This window comes from Chelonia mydas, chromosome 18 (assembly GCF_015237465.2).
Source record: "Chelonia mydas isolate rCheMyd1 chromosome 18, rCheMyd1.pri.v2, whole genome shotgun sequence".
Lineage (NCBI taxonomy): Eukaryota > Metazoa > Chordata > Testudines > Cheloniidae > Chelonia > Chelonia mydas.
In genome coordinates, this window is record NC_051258.2 from 10,401,752 (window position 1) to 10,421,524 (window position 19,773).

A 19,773-nucleotide genomic window follows, 5' to 3' on the forward strand; every position below is an offset into this window, starting at 1 on the left:
ACAAAGGGAGAAGGAGTTGGATTCCAATCCTGGACCCTGATCCTAATGTTGCAGCTGACCTTTCTTTTCTATGAGGACTGATCCGATATCCCTGAATTTTGATGTTGCAAAATCTGGAGTAGGATTTTGCTGTATGGGCCTATTTCTAAGGAAAGCTAAAAATTAAATGCAGAAAAACATGCATGTGTGCGCACGCGCGCACACACACACACAGAGACCCGCTTAAAAAAATTAGGTCAGTAAAATGAAACAGCCTTGTATTTGTTTGTTTATTGATTTAATAGTTATATCGCAATCTGTAACAGCCTGTCCCCTAATCTGAAATGAGCAGTAGTGAGAAATAGACACACTATATAAAACCATTACCATTGTGAAACCTGTCCTAATTAGAGATGCCTCACTTTATAACAACACCTGTCATGACAAAAAAGTTGTTGATATTGAAATTGCCATATATCTAATGACAAACACCTGTTTAAATCAACAGCTTTTAAAGAGGTCTCCCCCTCCCGCTCTGGTTTTCTCCTTATTGTTAAGTTTGTTTTTGTAGGGTTGCCCATGAAAACTGAACTGGAGGCATTGACTGATTTCTGCTTTTAAAAAGTGACTGAATTTGTTTTTAAACAAACAAACGAAAAAACCCCACATGCACACAATTATATGAACTTTGTAAATCAATTCAAGGAAACAAACTTATTCTGTGTATTCTGCCCAGTTTGAAGGCTCATCTAAACAGATACAGTTTTCCTGCCACAAGTTTCTCCCTTTAGAAGTTATTATTGTACTTGAGTGCAAAATGCAAGTGAAGACTGAGACACAGATTCTGCACCCTTTATTCAAAATAACACCTTATTCGGCAATGGGTTGATTGGCATGCTTGCTGGTAGGGTTAGATTGTTCCAGCCTTACTCACATTGGCAAGCACTTACACAAGTAGTTCCGTAGCTGTGCATTCGGATGGGACAATCTGGCTTTGAGGGATCAGGTTGAATTCACAGTGTACAAAATGTAACCAAAACAGGCCTGACTAAGAGTTAGTCAAATCCCATTTATCCTGAAAGACTAAATGTTACTCACCCAAATCTTTTAACGCCACCACTAAGCACTTAGAATTTCTGGTAGGCATGAGTCAAACTCATTACAAATTGCAAACTAATTAAATCCCAGTCAAATACCCCAACTTCTTCCTAGCCTGAACAGAACTGTGTTGATTCCTTTGTTTTGATCTTTTTGCACTTACGTAATAGTACTTCCAGGTTGATGATCTCAGAGCACTTCATAAACATTATTCACCCACCCCCACATGCACAGCCATGAAGTAGGCCAAGATCCTATGCCATTTTACAAATGCTCAGGTAAAACAAAAATATGCAACACAGGCAGATGCCATGGAAGCAGCGTATGGTTTACCTATTGCGCTCATGAATGAGCCTGTATTCACTCTAATATAAAAGTGGCATAGATGACAGTCCTCATGTGTAACGTGTGTAAATATATAGGGTACTCTCCCTGTATATGGAATATATACCTTACTGCTTCTTTCCACAAGGGAGAGGCACAGAAGGGCCACACCCAGCCCTAAATTGAATAAGGTCACTCGCTTAGTAGAGGCAGTGAGTGATGGTGACTTTTGTCAGTACATAGGCAAAGCTGATGCACAAAAGTGAACTCGGAGCCATTCACAGCAGCACAGAAAGATCACGCAGATGTCTGATTCGAGTAAGGGAAACAAAGTCCACCCTGTGGAGTTGCCAGAGGTCAAAGGCAGAGCTGGGAATGTAATCCAGTCACCCTACATCCCAGTGCTCTGCTCCAACCAGTAGACACCACTCCCTCTACACAGCCTAATTCCTATTTCTGCCAATAGCGCATGGACCAGAATCGTCTTAGTGTTTGGGCAACATGCTGTATTTAAATAGCAGTTATAGTATGGCAAGAAGCTCGCTACAGTGTGGCGCCGATGGCTGCCGTGTCTCTGACCGGCTGCTCAGGAGCTGGCAGGCATTTTGGTGAGCCATCACATCCCAGACTTGCACGGAGGTTGTGGGGAAGACGCTACCCATCGCGGAGTGGACCGGTGGCCATTTGTGACCGGACGTCGGCGAACGGCAAAAGCAGAAACAGGCGGCATCTCATAAGAAACAGTGTAGACACTGTTCATCACTCCTGCCTCTTGGTGGGTCCATTTTTTCATTAGTTGCTCAAAAAGGCCATAGTTGGTGGGTGGTTCTGGAAAAAACAATGATGAAATGTCATCGTAACAGAAACAAATTCATGGCCACTAGGGTTTCCATAACTCAGGGCACATGGGGTTAATTCAGAACTTCGTGACAACAGCGAGGACAGAATTCAGACCCTCTTCTTCCACAACCAGAAACCTTTACTCCTTGAGTGGAAGGAGAAGCACTCCTAGCTGTTGACAGTGAAGGAGCTATGACACACAGGCGAGCAGTTCCGAGTCCATCCAGTCGAGAGCAATGGTATATAGGTACACCGTCTGGTGCATAGAAAAATTAGTGGAATTACATTTAACATTTAAATCCATAGTTCACAATATTTCTAGGTAACTGAACCAATTTACTAGAATATGGGTAAAATTTTCTAAAGCACCTAAATGACTTAGTGACTTAGACACTTAACGATACTTAGGCTTCTAAGGCCCAGATCCTTAAAGGTATTTGGCCACCTAATTCCCATTCCTACATCAAAATGGGACTTACGTTCCCAAGTCATTTAGGGACTTTTGAAAATTTTGCCCTGAAACCGCAAGTGTATTAGGCAGGTGCCCATTCAACCATAAGCACTTAAACTCAGAATGAAGCTTGGGGTACTTCAACCCCCAAATTCAGATGTTCCTAACCGGCTCTAACCACTAGACAGGACATTAATGACTTTGTGCTTATGCAATGGGAAATGAACAGAGAGTCTTCCCTGTCTGTTCATAACACTTAGCACTCAGTCTGAGGCACTTTTAATCTTTAAAGAATTTTACAAACATAGGCCAAATTCTTCTAGCAGTTACACCAGTGTTATTTTCACTGGGAGTTGCACTGTTGCACATGGGAGAAAAGTTTGGTCCATTAACTAAACTTCACTACTCTCCTCTGTGGTGGATAAGTATTAATTATTATTATTATTTATTATTTATACTGTACAGATGGGCAAGCTAAGGCACAGAGTGGGTACATTATTGGCCTAAGGGATACAGCAAGCCATCTGGAGACGAAAGGTTAGAATTTAGTGAGGCCTCTGACTCCTAAGGCTTGAATGCTGACCACTAGACCAGACTGCACCTCTGCCTGTGAGCGACTACGAGGATAACACTAAAAAGTACCGAATATGGGGAAATCTGATTTCTCCGGGAGCCAGGCTAGCTTTTGTCCATTCCATCTGCGGAGCGGAGGCAACACAGGATTATAGCCATGTCTGTTGTAATGATCATCGTATTGAGTTACTAAATTTCGGTTGTTCGGTTCTTCATGATGCATAAACAGATGCTGCTTTGGCAGGCCCTGTAAAGAGAGGTGCACGAAACCATATTGCTTGTACGGGTAGAGCATTTAAAAGGTGCTGGAGACTGTTAGGTCAGATTGCGCCCCAGGTGATCTAGCAAATATGGGTCAGAACCCAATCCCCAACAAACCCCTGCTTTTGCACTTGCAAAACAGGTACATAGTTAGCAGCTTTGCACACACACACACACACACACATTCAGGCATTTGCAGGTGCAGTGGGGTATGCAATTGAAAAACTGATCCTCACGTGTTACCAAAGTATTTTGGGGCATGAACACACACATACACATATCTGGAGGAAATAATCAAGGTGTCTGGGGGCATTTTGAAGGAAGAGACATTGTAGGGGGTGGTGTCTGGGGAGAACCCTAACATTCTGGAGGATCTGGGCCTCATTTAGTGCAAAATCCTTTCCTGTTACATGGGGGTGCACTGGTGAGAAGAGGGCATAAGGAGCCTCTTCCATGTGCACATCTGTGATGCAGCAGGGCAGGATCCGCTCCAGGCACTCTGCTGGGGGATGCCCTCCCACAGGAAACGCGTCCTATTCCCCCTGCACACATGTTGGGGTTAACAACAGGAACTGCGGGGAGCTGCAAGAAGCATTGTGGGATTTGTATTCTCCCTCTGCTGCAAGCCGTCCTGCCCTGAAGCAGCATGCAGGATGGCTCTGGGGGCCCTAACTTGGCCACTATCACTCTGTACCTTCCCCCGGACGGACACACACACACACACACAGAGGCAGGATTTTAATCTTAAATTTAATACATGCCTGTTTTGAATGCTGACATTTACAATCTTAAATCTGAGGTCTTGTCTACATGGCCACTTAGTGCCCAGCAAGCCAGGGTGTAAATCTACAGTCCTCTAGCCTGTGGTTTCAAACAGCAGCAGATCAAAGCATATTACGGAACTTTTAGCACATGGTAGCAGGGGCCATGTGACCATTCAGCTCACAGTAGGCTGGTGCACTGTAGATTCACACTCCAGCTTGTCGAGTACTAAACCTCTGTATAGTCAAGTCCTGAGGCTCCCCCCACCCCCTTTTTTTTTTTTTTTTTACTTACATCAAGTTTCTTCATAATTGTTCTCCTCACTGTTCGATCTGTTCTGTGGTCAGGGAAGCAAATAAAGTCAGTCCCATAGATGCTGTTGCTGGGTTTCCCAATGTCTTTTATAAACTAAAAGAGATCCAAAAGGAGACGCTCGCTATGTAGCAATTATTCACACTGAAACAACTGCTTGTTGGGAGAGATTTTCAAAGGCCCAAAGTGCAGTTAGGTGTCTTTTCTACAGGGACCACTCACTGTCAGCCAACTCACTTTACTTACAGTACTATAGGTAAAAACCGGTTGTCACGAAGTGTGGGGAAGTCCGGGCCCTGCACCCCTCTTCTTGGGATTCACCGTGACTCTCAGCCGGCCAGTAAAACGGAAGGTTTATTGGACAATAGCAACACAGTCTAAAACAGAGCTTATGGGTACAACCAGGACCCCTCAGTGAAGTCCTTCTGGGGGGCAGGGAGCTTAGAACCCAGCCTTGGGGTTCCCTGTGTTCGACCACCCAGCCCGAAACTGAAACTCTCTCCAGCCCCTCCTCCTTTGGGCTTTGTCCCTTTCCCGGCCCAGGAGGTCACCTGATTCCTTTCTTCTCCAACCCTTTAGCTCTCACCTTGCAGGGGGGGAAGGGCCAGGCCATCAGTTGCCAGGAAACAGGGTGTCGGCCATTCTCTGTGTCCAGACCCCTGCACACACCTGCCCTCTAGGGCTCTGCAACGATCATACACCCTTATCCCACCACCTAGATACTTAAGAACTGCATAGGGGAAACTGAGACACCCCCTCAATATTCAGAGAAAACATTAAGAACAGTCCCACTTTGTCAGAACGGTGCTGCTTTATTCAACTATCTACAAACAGAGTGGGAGGAAACACACGCTAGCTAAACAGGAAGGGAGGGATAGAACATGGCTCCAACCTGTAGTACTCTGGTAACCCAGTTAATCTCTTAATGACCACTTTACTAGAGCGTCAAACTCCCATTGAGTTGTGTGACTCACATGTGACTTTGAAAATGTCTCCCTTTGCCCTTCTGAAGATCAGCGGAACAACTGAATTAAAATGAACAGGTCTGGCAGATTTACCCAGGGGCTCTCATGACAAAGGATCCTAAAGCCCAGATGCTAATGACTTCCTGTCCACACTTGGGAGGCACTTTCTTGCTTGCAGGGTCTTCTACCCTGAAGACCTTGGCTCAGATGCTGCAATCAACCAGTAAAACCAGTCATTGTAAAAACCCTGGGATGGTTCTTATGTGTGGACATTACAAGCTCACCAGTGCCTTGGTGCCACACCTTTTCACCTAGTGCAGGCTTAGCTACTGGAAGGAAATGATCAACTTTCATTTTGATCCTCGGTACATCTACCACCCAGTGCAGGATTGTTCCCTACAGTATATCTTCTGGGATTTTGTCCAGTCTAGTTTTAAAAATCCCAAGTAGTGAGACCTCTTCCACTTCCCTGAGGAGATTATTTCATGGTTTAAAACATCTCACTTTCAGGAAGTGTTTCCTGATCTGCAACCTACATTTTCCCTTTTTCATTTCCTCCTATTTTATACCGCCAGGCAACACCCTAAATAATTCCTCTCCCTGTATAATGTCTACACCCATCAAATATCTCTTCCCATTGTGATCCTCTCAGATCTCATAAGATAAGTGGTGTCCGGCTGAGTGAGACTTTGGCTGCAATTCCAGGAAATAATGGGGGGCTGCCGGAAGGAATTTGAGTGATTTTAAAAGGAGGCAGTTCTCTCTCAATCAATACTGAGCCAGTATTAAGATCAGTGTGGTGTAATGGGTCGCTGTGCTGCTGGTCTTGCTGTTCTTTGCCTGACATGTAAAACCAACATCCAGAACAACTGTGGTCATTCCAGTCCCCCTGGCACTTTTTATAAAGAGATCGGGGGTGCTACTTGGAGCAGTTTGTGGAGGGAGAAGAGTAATCAGGTCTTTGTTGAACAGTGTTGGTGTGTGCTATTAAACAGCTGCTGTGTTCCCACACCGAGGTGGCTGCAGTTTAGTGGTGGGTATATATTATTTTTATGTATGACAGTGGTGTGTAGGGACCCCAGCCAAGATTAGGATCCCATTTTGCTATGCCCTCTACAAACAGGGTAAAGACAGTCCTTGTCTCACAGAGCTTACAATGTAGGCTATATCTCTATATACAATTTGTTCCATTTGTAAATTACTTTGAGATACTTTGATATAAAAAGTGTCACTTAAATATAAGATAATTTCTACAGACCATATGTGTGGAAAGAGGCTGACTATGAAGAACATAAACAATTGCTAGTATCCCAAAGTAAAAGGATCTAAAGTTTAAAAAAAAAAAGGTCTTTGGCACTCAGTAAAACTTAAACATGTTTATTTTCTTTATTTAAATTAGAGCCTTGCTTCACCCCCCAGGAAGAACACGTCTGACGTGTCAGCATGAACTAAGCTGGTTTCCTGATCAAAGAAAAGAGATTGCAAGGGTTGGCTGCCTCGCTGTGAGAACAGAGCTGCGCTAAAGCAGAATTCAATAAAAATGAATGATAAAAATAATGAATGACCATTACAATGACCGCATTGCACTTGACAGATTTTAGTAGCTGGTTACAAAGTATACATGCTAGTACAGGGTTGTCCGCACCCACCACTGAAATACAGCTGCCCCTGGCTGGGATGCCTTTCTACAGCACCCAGTAACAGTGCAGGACAAAGAGACACCTGAAAGCACTGGGGAATTGGAGGTAGACAGAACTTAATTACACAACTGGAAGTGAACCGGAAAACTGGAGTGAACGTACCTGGTCTTGGGAGAAGTGCCATGGAATCTTTAATGGCCCAAAGTTGTCAGGACCATCGCTCTATGTGTAGTCTGTAAGACCCTCTCCATCTACACCACATCCCTGGGCGTCCGTCATGCTTGGGCATGGCTTTAGTAGTGGCTCAGTGGGAAGAGTACTACCTCCTGACTAGAATGAATGGAAGCAGGCCAGTGAACTTTGTGATCAAGGCACCCAGCGTTCTGCCTTTGTTCCTCTTTTGAAACGGGCCTGGATCCAAACTTCCCTAAAGTTTGGTGGTTGATCATCTCCAGAGCATCAGGGCTGACCCCCTCTATTCCCATTCTCCCTTTTCTTTTATCCCTTCTTACCCTTTTCCTCTCTTCCAACCAGTTTCCAATGAGCACTTTCGTGGAGTACTTTGGTTTGATGTTCCAGCTGGGAGATTCCTGCACATCCCTCTGAGATGTAAGCATGCTTCTTAGACTCAGCAGCACCCTTTCCCATCCACTCCTGCAGAATCAATGGTTCCTCTGCCCTTCCCCTTCTGGGATGTGAATGGTGGTTCTGTGTTCATGCGGCAGAGATCAGGCAGAACGGAATCTATGCTTCCCTCTGCCTGTGTGCAGTGCGAGATGGTTAATGTGTGGAACTCCCCTGCCTTGGAATCGCCATTGTTTGCTGCCTCCATGGTGATCGTCAATGGATGCAAACACTCTCTAGGCAACAGCAGATCCTACTGCTAAGAGAGAGAGGCTCCTGCCGCATTGAAGATAAATGGATTTTTGTTTCTGACTTCAATGGGAGCAGGACTGGATCTTTACACTCCGCATAAGGTAATTTTAAAAAAAAGTAGTCCAACAGTACTGTACATTACAAAGACGGAGTAGGAAGGACATAATTACTGGACATAATTACTGGAGTTGAAATTTGGACAGAGCAATGGGACTAGCTTTAAGGAACGCTTGTAGAATTTAGTAGGGATACAGCCAATAGGATTACAACAGAAATTAAGCAGGTGTTTGTAGAAATTACTCTAGAAACCCCCCCAAAAAATCAAAAATATTATCCTTTCTACAGAGTTTTTGTAACCATCTTATAAAATTCAATAGCAGGGATATAATTAACTAGATTTGATAGGATGGTTCCTAAAAAGGTTGTGATTTCCTACTAGATTCGATAGAACTTTTCCATAAGGAGGAACATCTTTTACTCATGGAAGTGAAAGAGAAAACAGTGCAGGCAAAGTATCAAGTATGTTTCACTATAAGGGAAGATTTTAGTTCCCTAATAGAACATGAGATTAAACTGATACAACACTGTATCTTATTGAAAAGTGGTGGAGTATTGTTAAATGGAAGAGCAGAAACATCTCTGATGTTTCTGTAGAGGGATGTAGCAAGGATGTTTACTTCATGGCACCATGACTTTGGTGGGCACATTAGATGGACAACAATGATCTTTTTTCAGGTTTCATTCTATTTACAGGTGTGGCATACTGGGCAAAATAAAAAGAGGTATTCACAAAATGTTTGGCTAATCTTTGTGTAGTGCAATATAAGTAATATTCTGGACTGAGATGAAAAATATTCCATGATCCATAATGAACCCTTAAATTTGCAGAAGACGAAAGACCAAGGGTTTCACTACTGTAGCTGGATGTAAGTTGGATGCTGGTACCGCTCTCCAAAAGTACTGCAGTGCACGGACTTTACATCATAATGTTGTGATGTAGGTGGTGTGTACTTTTAGTTACACACACGCAGACACACACACACCATCTCTCTCCATGGAAGGATTAACAGTCAGGCCTTCATTGAATCAAATGGGTCAAACCAGAAAATCAATTACAAATAGTATTCTTTAATCTTTACTGATATTTATAAAGACAATAGCTTGCAGCATGATGCAAAGAAATCATTTCAAATATGTAGGTGTGTAATCAACATTCTAACCAGTAACAGAAGGGACTTCACACAAGCTCATGAACTTCATCACCAATGGAAACCATGTCATGGCAGCCCATCATGTGATAGAAGATACTATTCCTATAGGTCTCTTCCCAGACTTTGAGGCATATATGAAGACCAGAGGAAATATACGACCCAACCTTTGAGAAGATTGGTTTTTATAAGCTTCTGAGAAAGTTTACAATGTTGTCCAGTCCCTTTTTTCCAGCTGGAAATGACAACCTGCCATTATCAAACAGGCTTATGATTCCATGGAATCCATTCTCAATGTGGTACCAGGTCACTGGCACACCACCGTCCTCTAATCGCTTCTTGTATAACAGGGCATCATCCCTAAGCACGTCATACTCACAGGTCAAGATGAATGACTCAGGGAGCTGGCGAACAACAGCATCTTCAGCGAGAAGTGGGGAAAAAGCTGGTTCACAAAATTTTTTAACTGCCTCATAAACTTCATTTGAGCATTCGATAGGCACCTTTGGTTTGTATCCTCTGACCTTAAATTCCTTAAGGATATTGTCTGCACTTAGCCATTTTCTAAACTTCAATTTTACATCTACAGGCATATGGGAACCCTCCAGGACATCTTCCAAAAATGATGCGTCCCCCTTGAGGTACTGCAGAACATAAAAAGCCATGCGTTCCCTGAACAAGATGGGGACTCCACAGTTTTGCTGATATGATGGCAAATCGAAGTCTATTGCCTGGAGGCATGGATAGATCAAAATCTGAGCATGCACCTTTGGAAGGTCTGGTCTACTCACTAGTGTTTGGCAAACAGCAGCAGCAAGATTGCCCCCAGCACTGTCCCCACTAATGATAATATGGGCAGGATCCACTCCATAGTCTTCTGCAGTCTTCATAAAGTGGGTGGTAGCAGTGAGACAGTCCTCATACTGTGCTGGGTACGTGTGCTCTGGTGCCAGACGATACCTAATATAACAAAGAATTGGTGATTTATAAAAATGGAAAAAAATCATTATCTGTTGGAAGTTTATTTGCTACAAACTCCTCCACTTTCAGCTCTCCTGTTATTTTGCAGCCATGGACATCAATATTACCTCATAAACGTGCACCCGCTCTCCAAACGATCATTCCTATATTTGCAGATCACAGATAAATTATAACCAGCAGGGCCAAATGCTGAGGATTGTCTTCCGGTTAAGGCATTAGAATGAAACTCAGGAGAGCTGTGCCACAGACTCCCTGAGGGACCTTGGCTTGGTCATTTAATCTCTTTTTTTATCCTCTGTTTCCCATCCGTACAATGGGGATTAATAATACTTGTTTTGTCCGTGTTATCTATTTAGAGTGTGAGATCTTTGGGTTAGGGACAGTCTCTTACTGTGTTTATATTGTGATCAGCATCACGTGACCCCAGTTTTGGTTGATGCCTATAATCATAATACCTAGCTCTTATAAGCGCTACTGTTCTCCAACAATATTTTTACTATTGGTGCTATGGACATACAAATATTTCTTATTTCTTATTGAGGGCAAAATTCCCCATTTACCTCAGGGCCTCAGTGGGAGTTTGCGGACTAAGATGAAGATTTGGCTCAATATCTGACAACTTTATGTTAATTGCTGGGTGCAAGACAGATTTGCTTTTTATTAAAATGATCTGATAACTTCTTTCCAGTGTTTCTCCCCCAGCAGATGACAAAATGTGCTCATATACAACAATCTTATTCTGGGTCTATTCTGTCTAGCTCAGCACAAAAGCAGTGAAAAGCGGCAAAATCATAAAGTCAACTTGCACATCTTGCCGAGCCACCTGGATTCTTGAAAATATAGTCCTCGGAGAAGGGAGGCACCCTAGAAGCAGTGCAGCTAGTGGCTATCATAATGCAGAGCAACTAGTTCCTATAGAATAGAAATGGACCAGGCTGACTTACTCAACAGACACGACCACCGATTCACTTTCTCTGGCGATATAGCGGCACACAGTTTCATAGGCATCTGGAAAACAAATGTTTTCATTGGTGTTTGGCTTGCACTCTAAGGAGTAGCAATTCTATACCCTGTTAGCTCTGTGACGCATTTAAGAAAAATGACAATTCTCTCCTTTCCCCTATCTAATCCCTGCTCTTTCCCACCCTGTACACACCACCCCAGCTTCATTTCTCACTGTCCCCTTTGCTCATCATGGTATCGCACCTGTTTCCAAGCTGCCCCACTCTCTGGAACAGCCATGTAATGTTCAACAAGTCCTCTCTTCTTGCAGCCAACACCTACCTGCCAGAGTATGTGTGTATTTGTTGGTGAAGAGTCAAATCTCAAACGTTCTCCCAAATCTCAGGCCCAAACCAACTTCCCTTTGATGTTTGTAAAAATAGGGTGACTTTTTATCTTTAATTATCCATCATATTTTTGCTGTTAAATATCTTACTAATGCTTCCAAACATCCAGCCTCCTCCATGGAAGTAGAGGACTCCTCTCCTTCGGCCAGCAGAAGGCGCTCTAGGCTGGTAAATCCTCACTGGCACCTTCCCAAACTGCAGGTCCTTCATGAAGAGCTTTGGGTCCTCCCCTAATTTCTTTCCCCGTCGCATATAGCGGGTGAAGCCAAGTTGACTGCACAGACCCAGCTTCTCCAAAATCTTCCCCTGTTTAGAGTGAAAGAGACCAGGGATTAGCATAAAGAAACTCCATTCTCCTCAATAGGCATAAGCTGTGCTCTCTTTGGAGAAACTAAGGCAGGATCAAAAGTCTGGAGCTCATACAGAAAAAAACCAATGAATATGGAGTTCCAGGCACGAGCACAATCCGAATAAATAAAATAATAATAACAGCAGCAGCACCGCAGAGAAATGAAGCACAGACAATGTCTATGCAGCCATCTTCACACACTGCGTTATCATTGGTCCTCTGCCCTTTATTGGAGAGTTTGGTCTCCACAGGTTATTCAGTCCTTAGTTATTCTGCTAAGAGTTCCACCTAGGGTGCAGACAGGTAACAACTGTAGTGGTGGTTTTCTTGATATGGACGCTCATCCACAAGGACTGAGAGAAGAGGTCATCAACCAGATTTCAGGCTACAATGATTTTTCATGATATCAGCAATTAGAAGCAAAAGACTCTACCATGTACCCCATTACCAATCACCTGGTCCACCCTTAAAAAAAAAAGCAGGGTGAAAACCAAGCTGGTCTACAGAGTAGTTTGCCATCCAGATGGTAGGTAAAAATAAGGAATGGATTCTAGTCTCTGTAACCAGTGTAGGAAATTAATCTTCCCAATGTAACAACCCTCACTGCACACTCACTCACTTCTTACAGGCTGTAAAAGAGATGGTCTATCCCCTATCCAAATCTATAGCCATGCTGAAATCACTTTAGAAATCTGACACAACTGACTGGCCATACTGAGCTGCACACCACACATTGACTAGACATTACTGACAGACATCTGTCTGGCTTTTTCCTCCCTGTGGTTCAGTTTCTATTTGATAACAGCAATAAAGTAACGCTCAGTTACTGTGACAGACTGTACCCCGATGTTCACCACTTTTACAAGACCATGATATATTTTGTACAAAATATGCCTTGTGGGGTATCATTTGAAAACTCATAATCTGCTGAACCTTATTGTCCTGGTAAAATATGTGAATCAACATTGTATGAAAAGTTAAGATTCTATTTTATAACATTGTTGTAACATGCTCCAAGGTTTAGAACAGCAGGCACAAACCAGTTCTTCAGAAACAAAAGACAAACCAACATCTGGTATCAACAAAATCAAGTGGAACATCAGCTAGCTAAGCGGCCATTCTTTGGCAGGAAGAAGGGCGTGTGTGAGAATTTTACATATTGACAATGGAACAACTGCGGGTTCCTGTGTAAACAGACTGGGTGTCACCTGAACCCCAGCTGGAGATAATCCTCAAAGAGGGGAGAATGGCATAAGAAGAGAAAACACACACAACACAGATTACCTCTCCTCCATTTCTCTCTGCTCACGGCAGTAACAATGCTTGAAGAAACACTGAAGTGGGGGAGGAGTCCTTGTCTGGAGGCTTCCAGCCAGTAAAGACTACAGAGCACATGGTGAGAAAAACCTTTTCTTTGACTCCATTTAGCTTGCTAACTTAGGTATTAGTTTGTGGCTTATCTTTTTATTTTCTTTGTAATCTATTCTGACTTGTATGCATCATTACTAGTAATTACTTAAAATCTATCTTTCTGTAGTTAATAAACTTGTTTTATTGTTTTAGCTAAAGCAGTGTGGTGGGACTGAAGTGTTTGGGAACCTCCACTTGAGATAACAGGACTGGTGCATATCATTTTCCATTGATGAAATGACGGACTTTCTATGAGCTTGTATTGTCCGGGGGGAGGGGGAGCTTGGCAATGCAAGATGCACATTTCTGGGGGACAAGGCTGGGGCTGAGGATTTGCTGGTGTCACCTCAAAATACAATTCATGAGTGGCTGGCCAGAGCATTCATGAAATTCAGCTGGGAGTAATTTATATGCTAGAGACTGTGGTGGGAGCAGGTCCAGCAGTCATGGGTGGTGGGTTGAGCACCCCTAAGGGGAGGCTAGCCCCTGGCTCTGCCCCTTCTGCCCGCAGCCCGCCCGCTGAAGCCACAAGCCCTGCCCCACCCACGGCCATAGCCACAAGTCTCCCCCCGACCTGGAGAAGCCCAGAGCAGTCTCCCTATCTGCCAGAGGAGCCCCGGGCTGGCTGGAGGAGCCCCGAGCCATCCCGCACACACCTGTAGAAGCCCCGGGGCAGGCCTCCCCTTCCCAGATCCCAAGCCGCCCCGGGGAAAAGCGTCTCTTCCCAATGCTTTTGATATGCCCCAAGCAGTTTCCAGGATGGCTGAGGAGGTGATATTTGCTACTCAGCTTCCTGGGTTCCTCAGCAACCTCTCTGGAGTCCAGGGAGATTACTGATAAACCTGTGAAGCTGAATACCACCTCCTCAGCCATCCCGGAACCTTCACGGGGCATAATAAAGCAAAAACTTTGCCACCAAACCCCACAACCACCCCTGGCCCGCAAGCGCCTCCCCGGCTTATTATACCTGCCGCCCATGTCAGCAGTTGTTTTTTTCACAGCAAAGCAGTGTAAAAGACACACAAATTGGAGCATTGAAGGGACACAGTTGTTCTGCAGCCCAGATTATAAAATGGGGAATGTCACAGTTACATGAATAAAGAATTAGCAGAACAAGAAACTTTCTGGGTTTATGTACCCTTAGTAATGAGGCAAGTTGTGTAAGTTATTTATTGTTTCTTATTTGCATCCTGCCCAAAGATTTTCTAGTCACCACACAGACCAATGTGCTCACAATCTAGAATTGAAACATGACATAATGAGCGAACAAACAAGAAGTGGAGGGCAGCTGGGATGGATGAAGCGCAAGTAGTTTGTTCACCCTTAATGACCAACCAACTGCTCCAAAGGCTAGTACAGCCGATGAGAGTCTTCCATGGACTTTGGATTGGGCTCCAAGTTTGTTTGCTTTTGTAAATTTCATTTTAATCACTTCACTTCCTGTGGGCTTCGCAAGCAAGGCTTTAAGAGGAACTAAGATGAGGGGAGAGTGGTGGTTTGGTGAATGTTTGGAATGGGCATTACTGGCATCAAAGAGACCTGGAGATGTGTGGGTGAGAAGCAGATAAAGTAGGTGTCCAATTTTGGATCCCATTTTGTGGATAAATAGCAGAGAGTCCAGAGGAGAGCAATAAAAATAATGTTAGGTTTAGAAACTCTGACCTATGAGGAAAGGTTTAAAAAAAGGGGGCATATTTAATCTTGAGAAAAGACTGAAGGGGGGCCTGATACCAGTCTTCGGATATGTTAAGGGCTGTTATAAAGAGGATGGTGATCAATTATTCTCCAAATCTACTAAATAAAAAAATTTAAAAAAAAACATTGTGGGTTGCCCCAAAACAAAAAAGTTTTGTTTTTTTAAAAAATTGTCTGTTTTGGGTCCAACAAAATATTTTGTTGCAGTGTTGGGTTTTCTTTAATCCTGTTATAAAAAAAGACAAATTTTGGCAAATTTTGATGCAAAAGTCATTTTGAAATGAAAATATCAAGACAGTTTGTTTTGAAAATGTTGAAATGTAGCATTTTGACTTTTTCAGTTTAATTTATTTGGCCAAAACTATTCTGCAAATTTGTCACAGATTCGCGAATGTGATTCAAAACTGCATTATTCAGCAAATAACATTCATCTGAAAAATTTTGACTAGCTCTAGTTATGGGTAGAGTGATGGTATGAATGAAAAAATTAAAAGAGATCAGACAGGATGGAAATAATTGAAAGCAAGGAAAAAACGCCTTGAATTTGCTACATAAAGGGATGAGGAATTAGTAGATCCCTAATCCCTAATGTCCCCTCTCCACACAACTAGCCAGCTAATAGAGGGAGCAGAGCCATGGCTCTGGTTCCTGCCTGTCCCCTTCAGTGTGCCACATGCCCTTGGGAGAGTAGCGCTGGAAGTGACCCTGCACTCCCCAGAGTGCTGGGGGTGCAATTCTGCCTGGCCCTGCGGCAGGCTCTGCATGTGGTCCAGAGCAAGGAAAGGTTTCTCACCATGTAGTGTTGCCAAATGTCGCGATTTTTCTCATGACTCTCACAACACGCGGTGTTTTGCTCAGAGCCCCTGCTCCTGAGATTCTGTGATTTCATGAGAATCTCCGCCTTTATTCAAAAACAAAGTTTCTAGCCCTCATGGCTGCAGAGAGAATTGTAAACATGACCCAAGCGCAGCCTAAAGGCTCTGGGACCCGGGGACTGGAACAAAAGCAGCCCATCATTTATCATCTTTTTTTAAAAAAAGAAAGAACTCATGATTTTTAGGGCCTGATTCATGATTTTTGAATCTTTTGGGGTTGGCAACACTGCACCCCACGAGGTGGTACCACCTTACGAGCCAAGCAGAATCTGACTGTGCATCGCTACAAAGGTAAAGAGTCTGACAGAGACTTAGAGAAACTGCTTCCTGAGTACAGCCAAAAAGCATAAAAGTAGCATCTTTCTTTCACCGCAAGTAAAGGCATCTGGCAGGGTTCCTATTCCCGGCATTTGCATTATGCTTAGAGTGACATTTACAGGCTCACCTAAGCACCCCACCTTAGTGTCAGACAAGGTAAACTCACCAGAACCGCTGTGCCAATCAAAATACTGTGAACGATTCGGAGCTTTACAGGCTGGTCCACTCCAAGAGGGATTTCTGAGTTGGAGAAATCAAAATAAATTGCCCCCACGACTAGCAATATGAAAGCAGCAATGAAAACTGCCAATATTAACACCAGCAGCGCATAAGCAAACTCCATTTCATGTAGTGAGGCCGACGACGCCAGGAATCTGACTTTCACTTGACTCCTCTGTTCTCTTTGATTTGTTATTTCCTGTTTCTGGAGCACCTCTGCATGTAATCAGGCTGCACTAGGACAAATTTTTCCCCTTCTCAGCTACAGGTCGTGCAAAGGACTCTCAGCTAGTGAGCAAATGCTGCAGAGTCATCAAGGTCTGGAACTGTAATAAGTCAGTGAGCCTCACAGCTGTGCATATGCCAGCAGCTCTGCCAATGAGGTGTTAGACGCTCCAAAACACTGTATAACTGCCAGCTATTCATACACTGAGACTGCATTTGATCTTGCACTGACAGTGGGAAGGAGAAAGGGTGTGGACCGTGGTAATCTATGTCTATAGTTGAGTCTCATGTCTCCATGATGGGATATGAGACTGTTCGTAGGTGATATTTATCTAGGACTGCGTAAAGATCCTGAAGTTCAAGTTTGTGGTATGCCGATACATTTACCAGCAGAGAGAGAAAAGGCTGTACTGTACATTGCTTGTGATCTGCATCCATAATTTATTCATCTCAAAGTGCATTGGGATTATGCCATTATTTTTTTTCACAATGGGGCCTTTAAAAAGGCATTAGCTAAACAACAAGCCACCGTTACCAAAAAAAGAGTGCAGGCGATCCCATTTTAAAGTTTGAGTTCAGATAAGCATCCCAAATTTTAGACATGCGGCAGATAATAGGAACTCTGAACATTTTGGAGGTGCTTATACCATGCCCGTATCTGCGGTACCCCACAGCCATGCAATCCAGTGTTCCCAGCTTTCATGATTTTTACCACAAGCATCTCATTATTGGGATTGGGGGGAGTTCTTAAAGGCCCCGCTGTGGGAATGAAGGAATAACATCAGTATCTCAACTTCCATTTTAAAAAAAAGTAAATTTCTAACCCTTGTAGCTGCAGAGAGAAACTTGAAAATGTGACCCAAGTGTCCCCCAAGGGCTCAGAAACCAGAAAGCAAAGGAAATGTACCTGACATTTCTTTTTGTGACATTTCATGATTTGTAATGATTTTTTGAAGGCCTGATTCATCATTTTTGGCGTGGGGTTGGCCACTCTGCTTATCCCTGCACTTTCCCCAAATATTCACCAGGAAGGATAATCTTGCCACAAGTAATAAGATGTTTGTTGGAAACGGAGTGCAATCAGATGCAAAGATGAGGGAGCAGTCTGTTTGATTCCCCACTCAGAGCCCAAAACACAGAGCTGCTGAAAGGAACCCACATGAATTCCAAAGGCTATTGCATTGTTTTACATCACTGGTGTTTGGAAATTGGTTGCAAAGGGCCAGCAATCGTAGTTTATATTTTCTAATGTCATGTGGTTAATCTGTTAATGTACATAACCCCTTTGCACTGTATGAAGTAGGGACAGTATAAGGCCCTCTAAGTGGGAAACCTTGGTTCAATTCCCCATTATGCCTGATGATGGAGAAAGGATTTGAACAAGAACCTCTCCCGTCTCCGGTGCGTGCTCTGGGATATTTTAAGGGTTGGATCCAGTGGTTAGGATTCTCACTTGGGAGGTCAGAGACCACCATTCAAATCCCTTCTTCCCCAACAGGTAGAGGAGATAATTGAACTAGGATCTCCCACATCCCAGGAGAGCATCATAATAATGGTAACTTTTCAGATTTAGAGCCTGATTTTGCAAGTTCCCACTGAAGTCAAGGGGGCCTTGTGCATAGAACAACTTGCGCCATCGAGGCCTTAGAAGTTTTCAGCTCACAGACCTTCTTCTTTCCCTTTGTTCATATGCTTTCATAATGTTATGAAGTTACTACAAATAATGATCTTCTACATGGCACCATCTTACTAGTGCCTATGGAAATGTAATCATAGCCAGCGTTCCATACAGACAAAAAATATTTTTGATCAAATCAGTCTTTTTTTTTTTAACTGCAAAATATTCCGCTTTATTTAACATGCTCGTAGTGCAAACACATTTGATTACAAGGTCATTTACTTGCTTTAGTAAAACATTGTCACAGATAATGCTGTAATTTTGGCTTCAGTATATTAAGTCTAGTATTAATTTACTGAGCCATAATAGATTGATGTAAGTAACACAAAGCCACACTATTTACAAACTTATTTCAGGCACACAGAAAAGCTCCCTGACATTTTAAGGTAGAAGTGGATACAAAAAAAAGTTCCAGTTTAAGAGTCTAATTAGGCCTTCAACCAGAACCAAGGTAGGGAAGAGAAAAGGGTGCATAGCAGTAGGAATCAGTGAAACGTTCCGAACTTCCAGAGAGAAAATCCTTTATTCAGCAATCACTGAATACTGTATCACAGCACATATAACTGCAATGGTTATGACAGAGTGAAAGAAAAGCAGCCACCTTCCCTAAAAGAACCTCTCTGAGTGACTGATTCATGCCTGCTGAGATGCAACACTGGAGGCTTACTGTCTAACAGGAATTATTGCCCTTTTTTGATGCAAGAGGCTAGGCAAAGTAGCCCTTAGGATGTTCCAGCGAGGAGCAGAAACTGATGATGGAGTCTGATATTTTATTTAATGCCATCTTGTTTATTTACAAGGAATGTACAAAGGCTTGCTTCTGCGAATGCAGGGGGAACCGAAAGCAAAAGGAGTGCTTTCTTTTCAGCCCGCACCCTGACCCAGGCTCTCTCTCTAGGGTTTTGGGCCACGCTGTGCTTACAGGCTTCTACTCAGATTTTTTCCAGCTATCTCTGTCAGCCAGTTCCTCAAAGGTGCCTGTCTCCCACTGAAATCATTGGGAATTACAAGCCTAAATACCTTTGAGGATCTGGGCCGGTGTGTTCGTCTTCTCTCACAGATACACCCAGCCCCACCTGGTTACAATACACACTGGAACCCTCCCCTTTGCCCTCTGGTCCCTAGTTTCCAAACAGACTCTATGAGACCTTGCTTTAGGTATGGTCCCTTACCTGTCTCACAACTATCTTAAGTAGAGGGCCTGCTCATATGTGGGTTTTTAATGAAATTTTAACTCAACCCATAACAAGGTTTAACCCAGCTCATAACAAAAACCCTTTCCCAGCATCCCTTTCTGGCAGCTGTCCCTTTAAATTTGGCCGAGACAAGCCGCCATAGCCCTAAAATGGCTTCATTTCCCTTTTTTCCAGCTGGTAAATATTGTT

General features: G+C 43.4%; 2 protein-coding genes across 2 annotated transcripts; both read right to left on the minus strand.

Annotated features, from left to right (window-relative positions):
* Positions 1-929: 929 nt before the first annotated feature.
* Positions 930-8,020, minus strand: CFAP107 (cilia and flagella associated protein 107). Its single transcript, XM_007053724.4, has 4 exons — positions 7,718-8,020; positions 4,583-4,696; positions 3,335-3,512; positions 930-2,229 (listed from the first exon to the last, which is right to left on the minus strand). Exons 1-4 carry the CDS (start codon positions 7,820-7,822, stop codon positions 2,018-2,020), a joined length of 609 nt encoding a protein of 202 aa, XP_007053786.3. The 5' UTR covers positions 7,823-8,020; the 3' UTR covers positions 930-2,017.
* Positions 8,021-9,202: 1,182 nt separating this feature from the next.
* Positions 9,203-16,901, minus strand: LOC102943604 (arylacetamide deacetylase-like 4). Its single transcript, XM_007053685.4, has 4 exons — positions 16,433-16,901; positions 11,709-11,925; positions 11,215-11,278; positions 9,203-10,249 (listed from the first exon to the last, which is right to left on the minus strand). The coding sequence occupies exons 1-4, from the start codon at positions 16,607-16,609 to the stop codon at positions 9,475-9,477; spliced, it is 1,233 nt and encodes a 410-aa protein (XP_007053747.1). The 5' UTR covers positions 16,610-16,901; the 3' UTR covers positions 9,203-9,474.
* Between the last annotated feature and the right edge of the window lie 2,872 nt (positions 16,902-19,773).

Coding starts and splice junctions, on each gene's coding strand:
- CFAP107 (XM_007053724.4), bottom strand. CDS start 7,822: ATGCTTACATCTCAGAGGGATGTGCAGGAATCTCCCAGCTGGAACATC. Junction 4,697..7,717: donor GGTTGGAAGAGAGGAAAAGG/GTAAGAAGGGAT, acceptor GATCTCTTTTAG/TTTATAAAAGACATTGGGAA. Junction 2,230..3,334: donor ATCAGATTTCCCCATATTCG/GTACTTTTTAGT, acceptor TGTTTTTTCCAG/AACCACCCACCAACTATGGC.
- LOC102943604 (XM_007053685.4), bottom strand. CDS start 16,609: ATGGAGTTTGCTTATGCGCTGCTGGTGTTAATATTGGCAGTTTTCATT. Junction 11,926..16,432: donor TGATTGGCACAGCGGTTCTG/GTGAGTTTACCT, acceptor CACTCTAAACAG/GGGAAGATTTTGGAGAAGCT. Junction 11,279..11,708: donor CTGGATGTTTGGAAGCATTA/GTAAGATATTTA, acceptor TTTGTTTTCCAG/ATGCCTATGAAACTGTGTGC.